The 21,538-nt window shown below is 54.4% G+C and overlaps 1 protein-coding gene and 1 non-coding gene across 7 annotated transcripts in view; both read right to left on the reverse strand.

Moving 5' to 3' along the window:
* The window catches only part of TMPRSS6 (transmembrane protease, serine 6), a 39,668-nt gene extending 18,130 nt beyond the window's left edge, over positions 1-21,538 (reverse strand). For 2 of the 6 annotated variants that reach the window (XM_018048303.1, XM_018048301.1), the window contains exons 1-8: positions 21,312-21,538; positions 15,612-15,808; positions 10,570-10,703; positions 9,103-9,170; positions 8,347-8,531; positions 8,050-8,091; positions 3,595-3,799; positions 756-892 (exon numbers count right to left, since the gene is read on the reverse strand). In XM_018048303.1, coding sequence (XP_017903792.1) covers positions 756-892; positions 3,595-3,799; positions 8,050-8,091; positions 8,347-8,531; positions 9,103-9,170; positions 10,570-10,703; positions 15,612-15,807 — 967 coding nt within the window. In that variant the 5' untranslated portion in view covers position 15,808; positions 21,312-21,538. Of the gene's footprint in view, positions 1-755; positions 893-3,594; positions 3,800-8,049; positions 8,092-8,346; positions 8,532-9,102; positions 9,171-10,569; positions 10,704-14,574; positions 14,679-15,611; positions 15,812-21,146; positions 21,279-21,311 lie in introns of those variants that run through there. The other 4 variants (XM_018048302.1, XM_018048305.1, XM_018048304.1 and 1 more) reach the window with 4 other exon arrangements.
* Positions 4,238-4,309, reverse strand: TRNAC-ACA. The gene has a single exon. It is a non-coding gene; the product is annotated as a tRNA-Cys (tRNA).

The raw sequence follows: 21,538 nt of genomic DNA on the forward strand, positions 1-21,538 counted from the left end.
AGACCAAGAGGGTGGAACCAGGGGAGGGAGGGCAAGTGGCAGAGGAAGGGAAAGGGGGCAGGCCCTGTGTCCTCGGCGTAACCCTCCCTCCACGGAGCCCGGGAAACTTCAAGTTTTGCTTTGTCTGCCCAGAGGCAGCTGATCGATGATAATTGATGGTGATGATGACAGTCAGGAGGCATGAAGGGTGGGGCCTGCTCTTCCTGAGAAGGCGGGTGGTGGAGGGGGATTCGGAAGCAGGAGAGACTGGGGAAGGCTCAGAGGGGCAGCCCGGGCACCCTTTCCCATGAATCGCCCGCCTCTGAACACCCTTCCCCTGCCATCTCTAGGGACAAATGTGCTGACCTTTAGTGTGAGAGGGTCGTCTGGGGGACCCCACTCTCCACGCTCAGCCAGGGTGCGCACAGAGGGAGGAGGGGCAGGGGAGGGGACCGGGAGAGGAGACAGCCAAGGAGGGAGAGAAGAGAGAGGAGGCAAAGAGGCAAGTTGTCTGCAAGAGGGCAGGAGAGAGGATGAGGTGAGGAGGAGGGAGGAAGCATCGGTGGGGCAGGGGCAGGGGTGGTGGAGCCAGAACAGAGAGAGATAAAGGGGCTCAGAGGGGTGGGTGTGAGTTTGGAGAGCAGAGAGGCTTCCAGAACCTTCCCTCCCCCATCCCATCTCCAACCAGAGCAAAGAAGGGGAAGGCAAGCCCAAGGAACACCCGTGGCTTCTGCCGCTGAGCCCCTCTCCTCCCCGAAGGACTCCTGACCCCTCACCCTGGAAGGTCACAGGCTGCACGGAGAGCACGAAGGGGTCGTAGTAGCTGTGAAGGCCCTTCTTCCAGACCACTGCCATGATGGCACCTGAGGCTAGGACCTCCACCACGGGCTCCTGGCGACTGCAGCCATAGACCCTGGTGGGACAGAGAAAGGTGACGAGGAGGGGCGGGGCCTGGGAAGGACATCTGGGAGGGCTGTGGGCTGCCCAGAAGAACAGATGAGGAGGGACTGGGAGCCTGTACATCTGAGTCTATGGCCAGGCTGCTGTGTGTCCTCAGGCAGGTGTCTAACCCTCTCAGAGGGCTCCTATAAGGGTCAGTCCAGCTCCTCAGAGGAGAGAAGACAAGGGGTTTCCCAGACTTCTGGAGCTTACAGTTCCACTGTGACTGCTGACTCCTGTCCCACAGCACCCCTCCAGCCCCTCAGAATCCCCGTGACCCCTGAGTGCCCAGCCTATGCCCTGTAAGGAGACCAGACTGGCACCTATGCGGGCCATGCCCTCTGGCTGACCATACCTAACTCCTGGCTCTCCTGGCTGGAACAGAGAGAAGACAGGTGTACAGTCTCGTGATCCCCTGGGTACCCCAGGACTCTACCCAGAGCTTGGCTTGGGGGAGGCACAGGAGAAATAACCATATCTTAGAATTCTAGACTCAGGAATGTCAACCATGATAAAGTTCTTCAGGGATTGTCAAGGTTAACTGCTTGGTTACCAGGTGGGGAAACTGAGGCTCATGAAGCTGCCAAGGCCCCACTCTGGGTCCACAGCACAGACAGACCAATGCTGGGCACTGCCTGTGATAGCGGCTGGCACTCCCACAATGTCTGTGCCCCCATTCAACCCATTTCAGGGTACGATGCTCCAGGCTTCCCCCTCCCTCACTGTTGGCCAACCTCTGCCAAACTTTCTCTTGACTCAGAATTCTCTGGAGCAGTAGACCAATTCCTAGGAAGCTAGTAACCCTGCCTCCCCTGGAGGGAGTGCGCCGGCATCCAGCAGGGAGGTACTGCCTGCCTGACCTGTGCCAGCTCTGAACTCGACCGATGTAAGGGGACGGCAATGGGGGGAACTGCAGGCACCCAGGCAAATGCGAGAAACCTCAAGCACAGTCTCAGAAGCACCATCCACACCAGCCCTGGGAACCCTGCAGCTGGCGAGGGAAAAGTGAGCAATCCCAGAAATTTCCTCAGGAGAGTCTTGGTGCCCCAGGGTCCTGGAAGGGTCCTTTCCCCTGGCCTCAGCTCACCCAGGAGGCGCTCACCCCTCCCTGGTCCTACTGCTTTGACCATCACCAGCTTGTTCTCACTGCTGGGGGACCCCCACCCTCCTACACCACGCCTCCACTACTCCTCTCCTTCAGGAGGTGGGAGATAAGATATGAGGTCACCTTTAATCCTCACTTGTAATATTGGGGATTTCTTTTCATTTACTTAAGCAGCTGAGCCCTTGTTGTAACTAAAATGAGCTGAAGGTTGATGGAGACCCCACCAGTTCCCCCTACCACCCTACGCCCCTCGCTCTGTGTTCCCATCACCCCTAAGGTACCCCTCTCATGGTACGGGATGCAAGTCTGAGGACTCCCCCCAAGTCCTGTCTGATCCACCGTTTTACACCTTCTCTGAGGGCCTGAGACAGCAGTCAGATCCCCTCTCCAGTAGCAGGCTGAAGGGGGCACTTGGAGAAGCCCCAGGGAAAGCCCTGAAGTATCCCCACCCTCATCAGGCCTGGAAATCAGCTGGTGTCTGGCTTCTCTGCTTCCCAGAGCCCTCCAGGAACCCAGCCTACACACAGCCTAGACTGCGGTCAGCTCATGGCAGTGGGTGGGGCCGCAGATGACAGGCAGCCTCAGAGCCTGGAGAATCAGAGAAGCCCTGGGGGAGGCAGCCGAGGAGAACCTCACTCAGCTCACCCTGCAGGACTGCCCTGGACCCAAACATGCAGGTCACACCCCCATCGGGCTTGGAAGCTGGTGCCCAAGCAGGACAGAGAAGGCAGCAGCCTGGTGCCCCAGGGTCTCCCCCAAGCTCCTGTAGCCCCCTGCCCCATCCCCACCCTGTGGGAAGGCGACCAGGCTCCTGGAGGCCAAGGCCATTTCCAGCCCCTTCATGGGCTCCCCAAGGCCCACTACTTGCCCGTCTTCAGCATTCCACATCTTATCCTGAAGTTCTTCTCTTCTGCTCAAGAACTTTCCATTAGTTCCCCACTTACCAAGTATTAAAGATCAGATTATCCCTTGCATTCCAGGCCCTTTGTGACCTCGCCCCAGCTAGACTGTACATAATGATAAGTAATAATGGCTAGCAGCTGCTGGAGGTTTAATGGATACATCGAACATTTGGTAATAGTGGACAGCATTACTGTATGTAAAGATCTTGGCCCAGATCTGATTGAAATCCTCTCAATAACCCTGCAAGGTAGGAATGGCTGTGCACCGATTTTACAGGTGAGCAAACTGAGGTTCAGAAAGGCAAAGTAACTTGCCTTAGGGCACATAGCTAGGAAGCAGTAGCGTAGGGTTGGAAGTCAGGGACTGCCAGACTTCAGAGCATTCTTACAAGATCATGTCACCTCCCAGAGCTGAGCTTAGAGATTGTCTAGTACAACTGCTTTGTTACAGATGGGAACACGGGCTGGGGGAGGAGAAGGGGATTGCCCAAAGTACACGAGCACTTCCACTCTTCTCTCGCCATCTCCCTCTGGCCTCACTGTCTCCCAGATGCCAACTACAGGGCCCAGGGTCACCCAGCCCCTTGTCTCAGAGCACTGGGTGTGGCTTTGACCTCACACCATCACCCCCTTCCCAACCTTCCCCCCACCACCTCCCCAGGGACTCACGAGGTGATGAGCCTCCTCTCGAGAGGCCCCGCCGCATCATACATGGCCAGCCGGTCCCGGCAGTCAGCCAGCTTCCACTCGAGCCGGAGTTTGAGCATGAGATCCTGGGGGCCCTGAAGGTGCCACAGGCAGCTGGAGGCCAGGGTGTCGGGCCCCTTCAGCCGGAGGACCTGGCCCTGGCCCACGTAGCTGTAGCGGTAGCAGCCTGGAGTGGGGAAAGGGACAGGCCCCCCTGACCCCTGTTAGCTGGGAGGAGGGACTCGGTTGGGGGGCAGCCCACCAGGTCCTCACCTGGGCAGGGGTGGGGTGGGGAGAGGGGCTGGACGGGGGTCAGCCCAGAGGCCCTCTGCCCCAGCTCCCTGTTTCCCCACTGCTTTCATCTCCAGCCTCCTCATCCACACATACATTCATTCATCCCCTTCACGCTCACCAGACCAGGCGAATGCTAGAGAAAGGGTCGGTCAACTGCCCGGGCGTAACAAGAACAGCAGGGAAATATACAGACGCTGAAATGAAGTGAAGTCACTCAGTCGTGTCCGACTCTTTGCAACCCCATAAACTGCAGCCTGCCAGGCTCCTCTGTCCATGGGATTTTCTAGGCAATAGTACTGGAGTGGATTGCCATTTCCTTCTCCAGGGGATCTTCCCAACCCAGGGCTCGAACCTGGGTCTCCTGCATTGTAGACAGGTGCTTTACCACCTGAGCCACCAGGGAAGTCCAAAACTTACTTGGGAATGTTTACGTGGGTCTATTTCTGGTTTCTGTATTTTGCTCCATTTATTGATGTGTTTTCATGTGTGTGTGTTAGTCGCTCAGTCATGTCTGTCTCTTTGCAACCCCATGGACTGCAGCCCGTCAGGGTGCTCCATCCATGGGATTCTCCAGGCAAGAATACTAGAGTGGGTAGCTATTCCCTTCTCCAGGGGATCTTCCAGACCCAGGGATTGAACCTAAGTTGCCTTCAGTGCAGTCAGATTCTTTACCCCCTGAGCCACCTGGGGGGGGGGGCGGATATCTCAGAAGTGAGGGATCTCAGGGAAGTCCGGTGGGGGGGGGGGCGCCACAGAGTGAGCACAGGGCTGCAGGCTAGGGTGGGCAGGGGCCTTGGAGGCAGGAAGGCACGCTAGAGGAGGGAGGCAGGGCCCCCTCACGCCCAGGAGAGAAGCCTTTTGGTCCTGCAGATGACAGCCGTGGAAGGTTACGTGAGGATGGGACACGACTGGGCTCGGGCCACAGACTCCTCTGGCTGCTGAGAGCAATGCCGAGGAAACCAGGAGACCAGCAGGATGGCCAGGCAATAAGGGGAGCCGGCTCAGGGCTGCATTTTGCATGGAGAGAAGGGAGTGTGTTCCAGTGGAGCTGGGAGGCAGCCAGGTGGAGGAAGTCAGCTCAAGCTAGTGATCCTCAAACAGCACGAATGAAACAGACTGCACTTAGCAGGCATTTTGATACATGCCCAGAAGTGAACCAAGTGCCATACACTCACAATCTCATTCAACGCCTCCATGAAATAGTTTCTATTATTGTCCCCATTTTACAGACCTGGGCCAGGCAGATCTAGGTTCACAGAATCTCCACCTGATCTTCCTTGGGCCTCAGTTTTTTCCTCTATAGAATGGAGGCAGTGGTGATCCTTGCTAGGTTGTCACAAAGCTTAAGGAGGGTGCATGCTTGAACACTCAGCATAGTGCCTTGCACATGCATGCATGCTCAGTCGCTTCAGTCATGTCCAGCTCTTTGCGACCCCATGGACTGTGGCCCACCAGGCTCCTCTGTCCAAGGAATTCTCTAGGCAAGAATACTGGAGTGGGTTACCTTTTCCTTCTCCAGAGAATCTTCCTGACCCAGGGACTGAACCCGGGTCTTCTGCATTGCAGGCAGATTCTCTACCACTGAGCCACCTGGGAAGCCTTGCACATAGCAGGTGCTCAATACAGGTAGTGACCATTCTTCTTTAGGTAGGTGTGGGGGAAAGGGAGAAGGTGGAGCTGGGAAGAAACTCCTATGACTTCTCACCCTTCAGCTGGTCACACTTGAGGCTCAGAGGTAACCTGTCCCGCTGGCTGCCCTCACTCCACACCTGCTCCATCACACCTGTCTGCGTCCACACCCCCACTGTGCTGCCTCTCTTGCAGTTCTCCACGAGCTTTGAATGCAGCGCTAGACGCTGCACAGCAGCTGATGGGCACCTGTACTGTGCTGGACTTAGGCTCCAAGGACCAGCAGTGAACCTGGGCCGTAAGTATGTCATTTAAACCTCACCTTGAGCTATAAAGAAGGGAGGATGCGTGCTCTGCCAGGAACCAGAAGGGATGTGGGAACCAGCCCCGGATGTGAGAGGCAGCCTGCTGTGCCGGGAGTTCACACTCTGTATGATTGTTCTGGCACCACCTCTTACTGCTGTGTGACTTCGTATCAGTTGTTCAGTCACTCTGAGTTCTGTCAAATGGACATAATGCTAATCCCTGTCCCACCTCTTTCTCTGCGTGGTTCTGAGAACCAGGAAGGGTGCGGAGGTGAAGGACCAGGCTTTGCTCTGACTGCTACCACTTGCTCAGCTCCCTCCTCCTGATGACCCCTGGCCATCCTGACCCCAGCTGTGGAGCTGATCTCTCCAGGGAGAGAGTCCCTGACATCGCCAAGGGGAAGGGAGAGGGAACCTGGGGAAAGGTGCCTGGCATTTGTATTCTTTGAATCTTGCTCCAAGCTAATGCTTGCTTTTGCCGCTTTCATAATTACTTTTTTGTATGAAGCTAATCAGGGGAGTGCTGGTCTCTGTTGATCATCAGAAACACCTTTAGGGAGGCTGGGAGAAAGTAAATGAAGCTCCTGCGTATTCTCCTCGCTGCCCTTTGCTCATGCTCCTCCCTCTACCCAGAGTGTCCTTTCCCCACTGGATCTGACAGATTCCTCCCCATCCCCCAATCCTGAGCCTCCCTCCTCCAGGAAGCCTTCTAGGACCTCTCTAGTCAGGAGCACCCCTTCTTCCCTCTAGAGACACATCCCTTCCTCTGCTTTGGATCACAGCCCCGGGGGTCCACCTCTGTCCCAGGGCAGAATGGTTCCCTTTCTGCACTGCCCCCGGGACCTCTATTCTTGCCCTGGCACTTGGTGCTGTGAGATTCTGTTTATGTGTTTGTCTCCCTCTTGGGGCTCAGAGCTCCTCTGAGAGCAGGGGTGAGGACACGGTCAGCTGGTGTCTCGTGAGCCAGCATGGGGCCTGGCAGGGAGAAAGTGCCCCCAAAGCCTACTTAGAGGACTTGAATTGTCATCCTTGCCCCATGAGACACTGTGCTCTGGGAGGGCAGGGGCTGTAGACATGTACTGAACCAAATAAGGATAATTATAAAGCAACTGCCAGAAACCTGGGGACATGTGAACACTCAGCACAGGCAAGCGCAATGGAAAGGCCTGTTTGAGACCAAGGATCAGGGCAATGTGTGCACCAATGCGGTGTCAGATGATGCATATTAATAAATATAGACAGATTAATTTCTTGCGCTCTCCTTTAGACATGAGGGAAAATCCTACTGCTTCCCTCATTGGTGAGTTAAACAAATCTTTGACATGTGCTCATATCTTTGTACGAGAATCATGATTTTAAGTATTTGAAAACTGTCCTTTGACCCCATCCACCAAGGAAGTAAGCCTTTGACTAGCCACATGGGAGGACAGGAAGGTCAGAGACGGTACAACCAGGATTTCAACTCTGCCTCCCTAGGTAGAAGAGGAAGAATCTGGGAATTTAGGAGATCTTGCTCAGAGCCACAGGGTACAGTAGTAGCCCAGGCAGTGCACTGCCCAATTCTGGACGTCAGCAGTCACACAGCCTATGATGTGGACAGCACTCCTTGGTGGCCCTGCTGGTGCTCTGCTTCCCAGGGCTCAGTAGGAAGACTGGAGCCTCTTGGAGAAGCACAAGGTGACTCTAGCAATAGGGCATGGGGATAGGGTGGGAGGAGAAGACAGATTAGCCCAACTGGCTAAGAAAGGGAAGGAAAAGATGGAGGGAGTATCCTTACCTGTAACAGAAATAGCTCCCAAGACCAAGTTTCAAAGCCAAAGTGACTGACATACCTCAAATCGACAAGATTATTTTCTACCATCAGTGGAAACATAAGATTTCAAAACAGAAGAAATGGAATTCCATGAGAGAAAAGCAGGGTCACACTGATGTGCAACTAAATCTGCTACTCACTCACATCCCACACATGAAACACACACACTTTTGCGCAAACACACACTTTGTTCACACGTGCACAATACCTCCTCCCCCCAGAGGCCCCCAGTCCTGCTCAGGACCTGTCTCTGAGTCTATATTATCATGCCCCTTGGGTGACCCCAGACCAGTGCCCCTTGCACCCAAAGAAGCCGTGTGGACCCCTGACACTCAGCCAAACCGAGAAAAATACCAACTCAAAAGGCAAGTGGAGAGGGAAAACCAAGTGGCGTACCCAGCGTGGAATTCAGTGCAACTATGTCTTTCACGCTGGCTTCTGTTAAAAGGAAACGAACAAACAAATGAACAGAGAGAATAAATAATGAAATGAAAATAAAAATAGAAGAGACTATCAGAGCCTGTCTGAGACTGACCCTGACTGCCCACCGTCCCCCATGACCCACCCCTGCGTCCTGGCTCCTGGCCACTGGGGTTGGGGGTGGGAGGGGCCATCCCGAGAGCATCCCATTCCTGGAGGCAGGCTTGCCGGGCCTCGCCAGACCGTCCCATGTTCCTCGTCTCCAGTACTGACCCAGGATCACCAGGCCCTCGGGGTCCACCTCGTACTCGGTCCGATAGGGAGCGGGGACCGAGCTGTTGGCAGCAGACAGCAGCTCCTCCGCCAGCAGGGCCCGCACCACGTCGGGACTCAGCATTGGCCGGCGGTGCTCCGGGATTTGGAGGATGAACCAGAAGAAGCAGGTGAATGGTCCCTCCCTGGGGCAGGCGGAAGTGTGAGGGGCTGGGGGAGGAGCCTGGAGTGTGGGCCCCACCCAGCCCCCGGCTCCTGATGAGAGTTAGAGGGGGCCCGCAACTGTGGCTCATGTGATGGGCATGGAGCCAGGCATCCCTTTTCATCTTCACGTGGAAACCTAACACCCTCTGAGGGAGGAGCTCTGGAGAGGCCCACCCATTTCACAGATAAGAAAATTGAGGCGTGAGAGGTTAGGTTACATATCACAGACTCTAAGTGAATGGGACCACTGCACTCCCCACCCCTACTACTTCTCCGTGGTCTCATCTGATACCTGTCAGGCCCTTGATAAAGACACCGCAGTCACTGTCTAGTATAATCCCTGCCACACCATTGTTTTCATTCTACAGATGAGAAACCCGAGTTCAGTGAAGGGAGGTCACATGCAGGAATCCAAGTTTCTTCTGTGTCTCAGTTTCCCCATTTTAATACATGAAGGCGTTGCATCAGAAGCCTACAGCATCCCCTCCCATTCTCCAAGTCACAGGCTTTAGCAAAGGCTGATGAGGGTGGGAGGTGCTCAAGAAGACTCACCCAAAGGAGTAGACGGCACTGGAGTTGTAGTAAGTACCTAGGGGGGTGCTGGCAATGAGCTCCTTGAGCTAAAAGGAGGGAAAACAATCAGAGTCCCCTCTGCAGAAACCCTCTCCTACCCTGGGACACCCTTTGACCCTCCCACAGCCCTCCTTGACTGAGGAATCTATAGGATAGAGAGGCTTGCCCATGGTCACACGGTGGGTGATGACAACAACAGGGAACAAACCTCATTCAGTCTATATTTCCCTCCCCTTGCACACAGGCGGGCTTCCCTGGTGGCTCAGTGGTGAAGAATCTGCCTGCCCCTTCCACTAGCTCTGAACTTGACCAGATTACCAGTGGCTTCTCCCCCTCCATCAGATCACTCCTTGACTCTGAGAAGCTCCCCCTGGGCTTCTGAGTCCCCTCCTTAGGCCTAAGGAGCCCCCACCAGCCACGGGGGCTCAGACAGTTGGTCTTTGCACATGTTCAATGGCAGTGCTGCTGTGGGATGGAATGCAGGATCGTGGGTTCTTAAAGAGCTCTGAGTGGCACAGAGCTAACATCCATACGCTCTCATTTTAACCCCACGACAACCCTGCAGACAGGCACTGTTGTTATCACTCCACTCTGCAGAAAAGGAAAGAGAGTCTTGGGTGGGTCTCCCCGAAGCAGGTCCTGAGGCAAGTGGTTTATTTGCAGGTGATTCCAAGGCACATCAGTGGGGAAGGAGATAGGCAGGAAGGCAGCCAACATGGCTGCGAAGGTTCCGGGCAGAGCTGTGGGTGGCTGAGGAGCAGATCCAGCAGGGATCTCTGAGAGACTGTGGTGGAGGTGGTGGGTTGGTCATTAGGTCATGTCTGACTCTTACGACCCCATGGACTAGGAACCTACCAGGCTCCCCTGTCCATGGGATTCTCCAGGCAGGAATACTGGAGTGGGTTGCCATTTCCTTCTTCAGGGGCTCTTCCCGACCCAGGGATTGAACGCGGGTCTCCTGCATTGCAGGCAGATTCTTTACCAACTGAGCTATGAAGGAAGCCTGAGAGACTGTGGGGGCATCTTCAGAACTGCTCTCCCCAAGAGCTGAGGGGTCCGCCTTCTCTGTCTCTTGTGCCTGAGGGTTGCTGCTGGGAATTACTCCTCAGCACTTCCAGCCCACCCTGCTGGACAGGTGCTGGCTGTGAGGGAGACCATCCCCAGTGCATAAGCCATTGTTAGGGGCGTGGGTGTGTCCTGGCAGCATCCTTAACGCTGCCCTAATTTTCAAAGGTCATGCTTCTACTAAGTGGCAAAATCAGGATTTAATCCAAGTGCAAGTTGACTCCAGAGTCCACTAGCTTTCCCACCAGTCTACACCGTCTCCCTTCCATGGTGCCTAGAACAGGGCTCTGATCCTAATGAGTGTTCTGGATGGATTCACCCACTGCCTGGACATGATCAGGCCCCTCCCCTCTCCCTTTTCATCCCCACCATCCTTCCTACCATCTTCTGAGCTTTGGCAGTTTCACTGCGGAAGGCACTGGACTCCCGGCGGGCAAGGTCCTGGGAGAAGTGGCGATTGAGCACGCGGAGGCTGCCTGAGTACACCTGGCTGACTGTCACCTCTGCCTTGTACCCTGCCCAGGAAGAAACCAGCAAAGGTTAACCAAGGGAGTAGATGGGGATGGTTCCTGCGTCCCCTACTCCTTCTCCTGCCACCCTGAACCCTCAACACAGCCTCCAGCATCTTGGGCCTCCAAGGCACCATCATCACTGCCATCATTTTTGTCGTTGTCATTCAGAGTTTGTGTAGTGACAAATTGGCCGCACAGAGCCAGGGAGGACAGAGGCCTACGGGTGGGTGGTGTTCCGGGGCTCCCAGGCAGAAGTTGACCCAGTGATCAGTCTAGGACATGGATACCAAGAAACCCATCTTGGACCCAGAAGGTCAAGTTCTTGATTTAGCACCTCTGTGTTGTCCACTGAGTTGTCCAGGCTGCGCCTTCTATGAGAGGTGCACTAGTAAACCAAGACAGGCAGGCCTCCCCACGTGGACCTGACAGAGACGGGTAAGACAGGCTTTCCCCTTGCAGCCATGCAGCCTGTGGGATTCATCTGCCAGGATGTCTTAAAGGAGAAGCACGAGGTGCTCTTGAGGGTTCATGACAAACCCTAGGCCAGGGTGGCGCTCCGTCTGAGACAGGAGGAATGGAGAATAAATTAAGAAGAGGAGAAGCAGCGGAGTATCTTCAGGGCAGAAGGAATAGCATATGCAAAATCTCCACAATGGGGGTCACGGTAAGGACCAGGGCCAAGAGCCTGTTTGGCTGAGGCAATCAGACAGGGGTAATAAGAGGCTGAGACATCAACAGGGCGGGATTTTGGTCTTTCCCTGATGAACAAGGGAAACCATGAAAGGTTTAAAATCAGGGTGATGTCATCAGATTTCCGTTTTGCAAAGATCGTTTTGACTGATGTGAAGACAACAGATTCACAGACCGGACTTTCTAGCCTTATTCAGTCATTTATTCATTCATTCAATGCATATTTATTGAGAACCTGCTATGTTTAGGGACTGGCCTAGAGTACATGGGAATATACCAGTAGGACAGTGAACAGATAATAAAAACAAAAAAACCAGAGCTGTCCTTAACAGCTTCTAGTCTAATAAGAAAGACAGACAATAGACAGTGAACACAGGACATAACATATTAGAGGTGTTAAGTGGTGTGGAAATCAAGGGTTGCTGTGGCTGCAACGTGGAGGCCAGAGAGGAGGGAAGTGGTGTCAGCCAAATGCATGTTAACCTACGGGGAGAGCATTCTAGGCAGCAGACTGCCAAGTGCCAAGGCCCTGAGGCAGGAGCTTGTCTGCCATGCTTGAGCAACAGCAAAGATTTGAACAAGGGGAAAGCAGGAGGAGATAGGATGGTGGAGGAAGGGTCACATAGGGCCTTGCAACCCGGGGAGCACTTTGATTTTTGCTCTGAGTGAGATGGGAGCCATGGCAGGCTTTAAGCAAAGAAGTCTGATGATTTGATTCACTTTATAAAACAATCCCTCTGCCTTTGTGCTGAGAACAGGCTGTGAGCAGGCCAGGGCAGAAGCATGGGGACCTACAGGAGGCTCCTGCAGCCGTCCCAGTGTGAGTGGTCCAGGGGAGCCTGAGCAGGCTGCGAAGGGAAGAGAGAAGTGATTGGGGTCGGGGTATATTTTGGGTTTGCTGGCTGGCAAATGGGGGCTGGGCAGTAAAAGAAAGGAGTAAGGGGGAACGTAGGAAGGATAAAATGACCACCACCTGGGATGTTCTCTCCATTTTTTTCAATTTTAAAGGATTTTCTTAGGTCATGATTTTCTATCTTATTTTATTTTTTGGCACACTTCAAGATATCCAGAACTTCCCTGACCAGGCATTGAACCAAAACCTCCTGCAGTGGAAATAGTCTTAACCACAGGACCACCAGCGAAGTCCAGGTCGCTAATGATGATACGATAAAGTTACAATCATTTCTCAAAATCTCAAACTTCTGAAAAACTTGTCTATAAAGACACATTGCCTCAGAGATGGAAAATCAACAGTTCAATATCATTTTATGTTAACAACTGGTACAAATCGATTAAAAAGTTAAAGCCCCCTTCAAAATATACTCCAAAGGTAGACTGACAATTTTTAAAAGAGTTAACTCTCAGTGAGGTCTGAAATACCCTTAGACATCCTGGAGGAGGAGCAGCGCCTCCAGCCCCCATCCCCTCACCACCACCACCCCACCCCCACCCACCCTCCCAGTGCACAGTGGAGCTCAAGAGCTGGAAATGCTGGAATGCTGGAAATGCAAATTTGGGAATCATCAGGGGATAAGGGCATAAATGGAGGCAGAGGGGAGGAGAGTCCCTCCAACAGCAAAGACACAGAGAAGAAGCCATCACTGAGGACAAAGAAAGTGTGGGTGCCCCGGAAGCCAAGTGAGGAAAGTGTTTCGAGGAGGAGGGGATGAGGTACGAGTCAAGTGCTGCCTGCAGGTCAAATGCCATGAGGACTGGCCACTGGATTCAGCAGTGACCGTGACAAGTACTCTCGGGGTTATGGGGGTGGGAGACAGGGAGTCAGATTGGAAAGGGTACCAGACAGAGGTGTGGAACTGGAGGGCACAGCATTTTGAAACACCAGGAGTTTGCTACAAAAGGAATCTGAGAAGTGGCTGGCAGGGGGTGGGGAGACCAGAGGGACTGAGTACAGGGCCAAAGAGAAGCACTGTACCCTGGTGGATGGTGCCCCAGAGGGGAGAGGGCATGGCTGGAGCCGGGCCACTGCATGGCAGAGGGGTGGGATCCAGGCTGGGAGGACAGCAGGCTTTACAAGGCTTTTTGTTTGTTTGGTTGGTTGGTTGGTTGGTTTGCTCCCCACCCCCTGACACACCACGCAGCATGTGGGATCTGGTTCTCTGACCAGGAATCGAACCTGCGCCCTCTGCATTGGGAGCCCAGAGTTTAACCACAGAACTATCAGGGACATCCCACAACTGGCTTTAGATAAGGCAGGGCTGGTTCACCCATGCGGATGGTGGAGGGCAGAGTACATGGGTAGAGCTGGGAGGACATCTATGGGGCTTCTCTTCTGAGTGGTTCCATTTTCTTGTTGAAGTGGGAGGCAGAGTGGGTGGGGGATATGGGAGAGTTTGAGAAGAAAGCATAAAACCGTGGCCCAGGAGAGCAGGAGACAGAAAGGACCAGGGCAATACAGCTGGGCAGCATGAAGGGCCCCACTACCCAGATCTGAGTGGACCAGCCCAGGACCCACTGGGCTTGGGAAGCCGGCCCTCACCCTATGCTCTCCTGGACCACTGGGTCAGGCTGCCACTTATCCAGACATTTGGTCCTCACTTCAGGCTTATCCTGCTCCAGTGTAATAGGCCTCTTGTCCATCTCCCCTTCCAGACCAGACAGGGCGTGTCTGTGGTCCATCCTCTCCCCAGTGCCCAATATCCGGAGCACTGCCTGGCCCAGGATGGGAGAAACTATTCAAACATCTCTTAAAGTGCTCTTCTACCTGCATCCCTCTGGGGAGAGGGTTGCCTTCCCCCAGCTGGAAGGAGCTCTCACTCTCTGGGTCCTCAGCCCCCATGGAGCATCCTGTGCCCCCAGTGGGGTGATTCACTCCAGAATTCTAACCAGGAGAAATCAGACGCTGTGAAGACAATCAGCAGGTGAGTTCCCGCCCCACTGCCCGCCCCCCCACCCCCGCAACCAGCCCCACTGCCGCAGCTTGGTGCTCTGCAGTTTTCCCTGAAGACTAACTATCCTGCAGCTCAAGGAGGCCTCAGCAGCCCTGTGCTATTTGGGACCCTGGCTTCCTGCCGGTTGTAAAATGCACACAGCTTCCACTCTTAGCCCGCGTTGCTCGGTTTTGAGCAGAATCACAATCCACCTAGAATCATGGCAAGTGGGTGAGTGTCAGACCCAGGCTTCCTAACAGCTTCAACCCAGGGGCTGGTTCTAGAACACCCCCTACCTCAACTCCCTTTGGAGTCGGGCGTAGGCTGCTCTCCCCAGTGGCTGCTCCAAAGTGGGTCCCCATTCCTTTCAATGGACCTGAAATTCCACCAGGAGATGCAGTCAGTAAGAAGATGGTCTAACTTTTGCAGAGTGCATAATGGGAGATCTCTGATCTCTTGTGCAAGGTGGGTTATCCCTGCTAGGGTTCTGTTGGGTCCCCTCAGCTTGCTCTGTCCTAACACTTGGCAGACTTTATGGTGAGGGCAGGGTTGTCTCCAGAACCTGCACAAGGCTGGTGTATAGGAGGTGGTCAGTACTGAATGAATAAATGAATGATGGATGGACGAATGGACCCAGAATATAGGCTAGTTGCTCCTGGGGCCCCAACAGACTGACTGAGAGCTGTAATACCAGAGATGGAGGGCCTAAATTCAGGACATGGGGAGACACACCTGCTCCGGACATTCTTGCCCCCATTTCCCTCTGGGTTGAATTCCAGGTGCGCTCAGGCTGGGGTATAAAGCCATTGGCATGCATGGACACCGCCCTGGACACCTGACTCCTGGGTGCCCCTCCCCTTCATCCCAACTCATGTTGGGTCCTGGAGACTCAGAGATGATAGAGCCAAGGTCCCCCCTGCCCAGAAGAGCTCCCAGGTTGGACTCAAGTGAGCAGAAACACTAATTGGTGTCAGGCACCACCAGCACCACTGGGCCTCCTCCAACTGAGCCAGCTGGCTCCAAGCCCAGGGGCAACCCAGGAGGGCTGCGGGCAAGGGAGGCAGTGGTTACACTCCTTCAGCTTGTCAGCTTACAAGAACTGGAAAAGCGCTTCTTCCTCAGCTGCTGGGAGTTAGGGGCACTTGGCCCCAGAAAGGATTTTGCACTACCATCTTACAAGACAGGAAGGGAGACTCCAAGAGAAGTGCATATCCAAGGTCACACAGTGAGTTTCCAGGTGTTGCTGAGCCTGGAATCCTGGTCTGTCCTGCTGTGCCCCTTCGACCACCCTAAGTCCTCCCCAGGTGCCTCTCCCAGGGGCCCATGCGGTTACCTAGGAAATACCAGAGCAGGAGCCCCACTGAAGCCAACATGACCAGAGCCAGCCACAGGGGAGCCAGGCGGAGGCAGTCTCGGGCTTTTCTCTTCGTGTCCTTGGGCGCCGTGAACATCCCTTCCGGCTCTGCCTCTTCGCCATCACCTCCATCACCCTGCCCGCCAGCCGCTTGGGGGGCCTTGGCCATGGGCATCCTGGCAAGGAAACAGATCAGGGTTGGACACAGCCTGGCTTTTGCAAGGGAGCTTTTGCTGAATGCCAGCCTTGCATAGAAGTAAGACAGCACCTCTGCCTTTTGGAAGAGCAGGATCATAATGCCAGGTACCAGTAACTGAAAGTGGGCCCTGAGCCAGCTCCCAAAGGCGGGAAGCATGCCTCAGAATGGCACACCCCGGGTGGCCAACTGGAACCGCTACCTTTGCATCTGGCATCAGAGGAGAGAAGGAAGTTTCACTCCCTAAACCCCACCCCCAAGGCTGTAACCTCAGATGAAACTGGGGTACATACACGGCATAAATGTTTCTATAAAACGATTCCTCCTGCCCTCAGGATTTCCTAGACTTGGCTTCTCTTCCATTCAGGGGATGCTTTTTCCTTGCTCCTCGTTCTCAACAGCAAAGCTTTCCACAACATTAATGCAATTCATTTGCTTGGCCCTCCCTGCCTAGAAGCCCTGAGTCAGCTCTGTGTTGAGCCAGGTTCTGCCCTCCAAGGAGCACCACCCTTCTTGTGTCCTCACTATCCAAAGTATCTTAGGGGCAGAGGAAGGAGATAAAAACTAATATTCATGTAGTGTTTGCATGAGACAGTTCATAGATATCACTCCCTTTAATCCTCTGGTCTCTGGAATGTGAGGACCATTGTCCCCATGCATTCCGCTTCCTCAGGTCCTCTCTGTGTAGACACTCTACTTGTATTTTCTTGCTTAACCTCCAAATGCCTTTCAAGGTTCTGCACCCATTGAACAGAGGAGGAGACTGAGACCTAGAATGTTTTAGCAACAACTCAGTCCAGGGATTTCCTGGCCTCATTTTTATCAATGCAATATGAATGTCTGGTGCTGGCAACCAGCCCCATTTTGCAGATGGAAAAACTGAAGCCCAGAGTGGCTAAGCCACTCACAAAACGTTACGTAACAGATAAGTGGGGTGTCTGACTCCAAGCCCTGGTGTCTGACTCCCTGATCTTTCCGCTACTCTGGGCCACTTCCTGGAAATGAGGTGTTAAATAACAAATCATGATGAAATAATACCTGAATGTCACCCCTCTGTGCCCCAGGCCTGCAGCTGTCTCTCCTTCTAGACCCTCTGGGAAACTGCTAAGAGCTATTTGGCTTCTTGGGCAGGTTTTCCACAGTCCAGAGAGGGCCCTTCACTTGCCCGCCCACCAGCAGAGCAAGGATTCCACACCTCTGAGAAATTAGCCTCTTCTTCCCACAACCCAAAGGCCATTGTACCTTTAAGATACATCCCCACGTGTGTGTGTGTGTGTGTGTGTGTGTGTGTGTGTGTGTGTGTGTGTGTGTGGCGGAGGGGTCCTTTGGGTTGTGTCTTGGGTTTTCACACAAAGGGTTTCTGAAAACAGAGCTCGTTTGTGATGCTTGAAGTTTCTCAGCCAAGAATGTCTGGCTCCAGGCACGTGGATCTAACTGGGCTCCACGGATGCAAGGAAAGGAGGCGACTGCTGGTCATTCTCAACTGGGAATAGGACCTCCCTCCACCAGAGGACTTCTTACACACGGGGCAGGCCCTGCTGGCCTTCATGGGACCAGGACCATGGATGGTAAAGATCCTGCAATGAGTGGACAGCCCTGCCCACTGCTCAGAGTGTCCAAGGCCACCCCAGGTGGAAGTGGCTGCCCCCATGAGCTGAGTGGGGTGGCTAGAGCCAGGAGAGCCCTGTGATGGCCCAGTTCCTTCCCTCTCTTGGCCCCGAGTCCACTCTCTCTGCCAGAGAGCCACATCCCTATTTTACTGAGTCTGGATCAGCAAGGACCTACTGGGGACTCAGAGAGCACAGAGGTGACAACAACTGACATTTATTTGAATTGTTTTTTCCGGTGTTTTAGTGATTTCTCTGGTGGCTCAGACAATAAAGAATCCATCTGCCGGTGCAGGAGAGGCAGGTTCGATCCCTGGATTGGGAATATGCCCTGGAGAAGGAAATGGCAACCCACTTCTTGCCTGGAAAATTCCATGGATAGAAGAGCTTGGTGGGCTACAGTCCATGGGGTTGCAAAGAGTCAGACATGACTGAGTGACTAACGCTTTCACTTTCCAATGTTTTATAAACACTGTCTCGTGTAAGCCTTCTGCAGACTCTCGGAGACAGGGTCTGTTATTATCCATCCCCATTTTACAGATGAGAAAGTTGAGGCACAGAGAGACTGAGGAACTTGACTGAGATCCTGCAGTTGGTCAATGGCAGAATCAGGCTGCAAACACATGCGGTTTGTCTCCAGGATAATGCCCTCCCCACCATGCTTTACTGCCTCGCACATCATCAGGGTACAAGGGGAAACTGAGGCTCAGAGAAGGTCATTGATCTGACAGAGGAGGCACAGAGGGGAGTAGTCCCAGGCAGGATGCTCAGTAGGCACCCCCTTCCTCCCCCCACACCCCAAGCACTGCCTTCACTCCCTGGGTTTTGCCCCCCTTATAAATGACGCTCACATTCATCTGGGGGAACTCTGAGTATCACAGAAAATACCCTGTGTGAGACCCATGATCTGACACAGCCCAAATTGGGGAGGTGAGGAATACACCTGGGTTCCCCATCGCCTCCCACCCGGACTCCCAGGGCAGCCTCCTAATGCCTCTCTGTCTCCCATCTCGGCCTCTAGCACATCTTCCGTGTTGTCAGCAGAGAGCTCTCCCTGCCCGCCTCCAACCATTCACCTGCTCAGAGTCCTCTCAAGGCCCTCAGCCACCTCCAAACCCCTAGCTGAGGCCCCCAAGGCCCTCCATGGCCAGGCTGCCTTCGCCCCCACAGCCCTCCTTTCGTCACACACACCACCCTGCAGGACCGCAAGGTGTGCCTTTGTACTGTCACACCCTCTGCCTAAAGGACGATGGGCCCCTAAATGCCAGCGCCAAGGTCACCTGCCCAGTGACGGGGCCCAAGGCCTTGGAGAGTGAGCCACTCTCTCCCCTAGGCAGCCCTTGGTCAAGATCAGCAATCTGCCTGGCTTTCAGCTTCGTTTCCTCTTCTCTACAAGAAAGACAAGTCTGTGCCTTGTCCACTTCTGGATCCCCATAGAGCCCAGCGCAGGGCCTGCCACTCGAATGAATAGTTCATAAAAGAATGGGTGAGCAAAAACTGAATTAAATTTAAAGAAAAAAGGCTGTATGAGTAGAGCCCCAGTTATCTAGATTCCCACTGCGGGGCTCTCGTTCACATCTTGCTGCCTCTGGGGAGCAGGACGTGTGAGGCTTGGAGCTGGGTCACGGAGGAGGTGCCGGTTTCTGGGGTCCAGGATTCAGTTATCAGGCCCTCTCTGCTTATTGAGCACCTGCTCGGTGTCAGGCTCTGTGCGGGCACGGGGGTCACACTGGTGAATATAAGAGACCTCATTCCCAGCCTCCTGTCTTTTACTACTATTATATGGTGACTCTTCCATTGCTTTTAGGATCCAGTCACCAGAAAAGTCTGTGACTCTATCTCCCAACTGCTCCCAGGACCCAGCCCCTTCTTGGCACCTCTGTGGCTCCCACCACCATCCAGGTCAATGTCATCTATCACCTTGACTCCTACACCGGCCAGTCATCTGGCCACCTTCACCAGCCAATTCCCACACAACCACCAGAGTGGTCTTCACCATGCATCCTGCTCACAAGCCCCGCCTGGAACAGAGCCCAAAGCCCTTGTCACAGCCCACCAGGGCCTCCGTGACATGGCCCTTGTGTACCATTGTGTCCTCTCTGCTGCAGCTAAACACAGCGCCTGGCCAGATCTCCACCAGATGGAGTACAGGCTACCTCAGGGCCTTTGCACTTGCTGTCGCTCTGCCAGAAATGCTTTTCCTTCAGTCTTGCCTCATGACCTGCCCCTTTACCTCCCTCAAGTCCTTGCTCCAATGTTACCTCTTCACTGAGACCTTCCCTGACTGCTCCCCGCTCTTGGCTGCATCTTCCTTTATAGCTTTTTTCAGGACTGAAATTGCCTGATACGCTTCTCTGTCCCTGGCAGTACTGGAGCAGGGGCTTTATTCTATTTGCTCTGCATACCCTGCTCAGAGAGCAGAACATGGTTCCTGCCCGTGCAGCAGAGTGCTGGGTGCACGTGTGGCCTGGCCAACTCTTTCTGCCTCCTTCCGCCCCTCTCCCACTTTACCTTGTTGCATCCTAGTCACATTGGGCTTCCCTGTGATTGATTCTGAAAATGAAGATAGTAAAAAGCTTTTCCAGATTTAGGATTCCTAGCTAGCTCTGGGTGAAGAGTGTCACAGGATTGTGTCTTAAACCCTGAAAGTTCTTGCTCACCACCTGGCTTTCTTCCTTCTGTCTGGGCTGCCCACCTCCTGACCTGGCCCCTTCACACCTCTGCTCAGCTCTTACACGCTCCTGGCAGCTCTCCCAGAGTGCCCTGGACGGGTGGCTGCTCCTCTGAAGCGTCCTGGGCTTCTCCCATCAATGCACAGTTCATCTTGGGGCATTCTCTGTGTCCCCCTTGACGGTGAGCCCCTGGAGGGAGGGACTGGAGGCACTCCAACTGCCGCGGGGTCTGGGGCTTCTCCCCTGAGCCTAGACACCAGTCCGGAACCTGCTCCTCACTCCCTCCGTCCCTTCTGGTCATTGCAGCTCCTCAGTCTGCCCACGGGAGGCTGAGCTCGCTGGGGACGGATGATTGCGACTCCTGTGTGTCAGCCCGAGCTGGATGCTGACACAATCAAGTTCTGTTTCCACCTCCAGCAGCCTTGTTTTCTCTACTTAATGGTTGGGGAAACCAAAGTACATATAGAGAGAAAAGGACTTACTCAGGTCACTCCATCAGGGTAGACAGAGCAGAGCGGGGCAGGGATTCTGATTTAGGACCTACTGGGGAGGCCATTCGGGCCTAGGGTTCACCCCCACCCCAAGCTGGGCTGACTGAGTCCCCAAGTGTAGGGGAAGGGGTGAAAGTCCCTTCCACATACTCCCAAACTCACACACAGATGTACACCAACAGAAACAGGCTGAAGTACATGCGTAGCTATCTGTGCTATACAAACGGCTAGGTACATGCTTGTGTACACACACCCGCACACACACACAGCTACATTCAGCTCTGAGCCTGCCGCCTGTTTTTGCAGTGCAGAGCTCTGGGCCTGTCTCCCCTACCAGAAACCCCAGGTGGAGTATCTGAATATGGAAGGGGCAGTTTGTCCAGCCCAGAATGAGAGTGGGGTCTTCAGCCTGACAAACCAGGCCTCTCCCCTGCCCCGTGCCTGCCCCAGAGTCCACCAACCACAGCTGAGCCTTGGGCCTCCCAGACCCCAGAACCTGTAGCCCCTCCACTGCCCTGTGCCTCTCCCCAGGTCTACGGTCTCCTCACCTTCAGCTCACCCGGTCACTCCCTGGCCCATGAGGCCCAGCAGACCAGGTCTCAGAGCAGGGCAGTTGGCTGCTGCCCCAGGGAACCAGGCCCGACTCTCCAGGTGGACTCTGTCACCGGGTCATTCCTAGGTCCTGATCTCCTGTCTTGGAGGTCCCCGCTTACCTTTGGGAGTGGCGGGTGGGTGTTAGGCCTGCACACAGGCCTCAGAGCCTCTGTTTGTCCAGGCCAACGTCTCCCCACCCCCACCCAGCCAGCCTGGGATCAATGACCCTCAGCCATGGCCAGGGTGTCTGGCCCTTGTCCTCTGTGGCCCGTGGCCCCAGGCTCCATGGGCTTCCTGCTGGGTGGGGGACAGCACTGTGACTGAGCCCAGGTAAACAGACCGGAGG

The sequence above is a fragment of the Capra hircus genome, chromosome 5 (assembly GCF_001704415.2).
Source record: "Capra hircus breed San Clemente chromosome 5, ASM170441v1, whole genome shotgun sequence".
Classification (NCBI taxonomy): Eukaryota; Metazoa; Chordata; class Mammalia; order Artiodactyla; family Bovidae; genus Capra; species Capra hircus.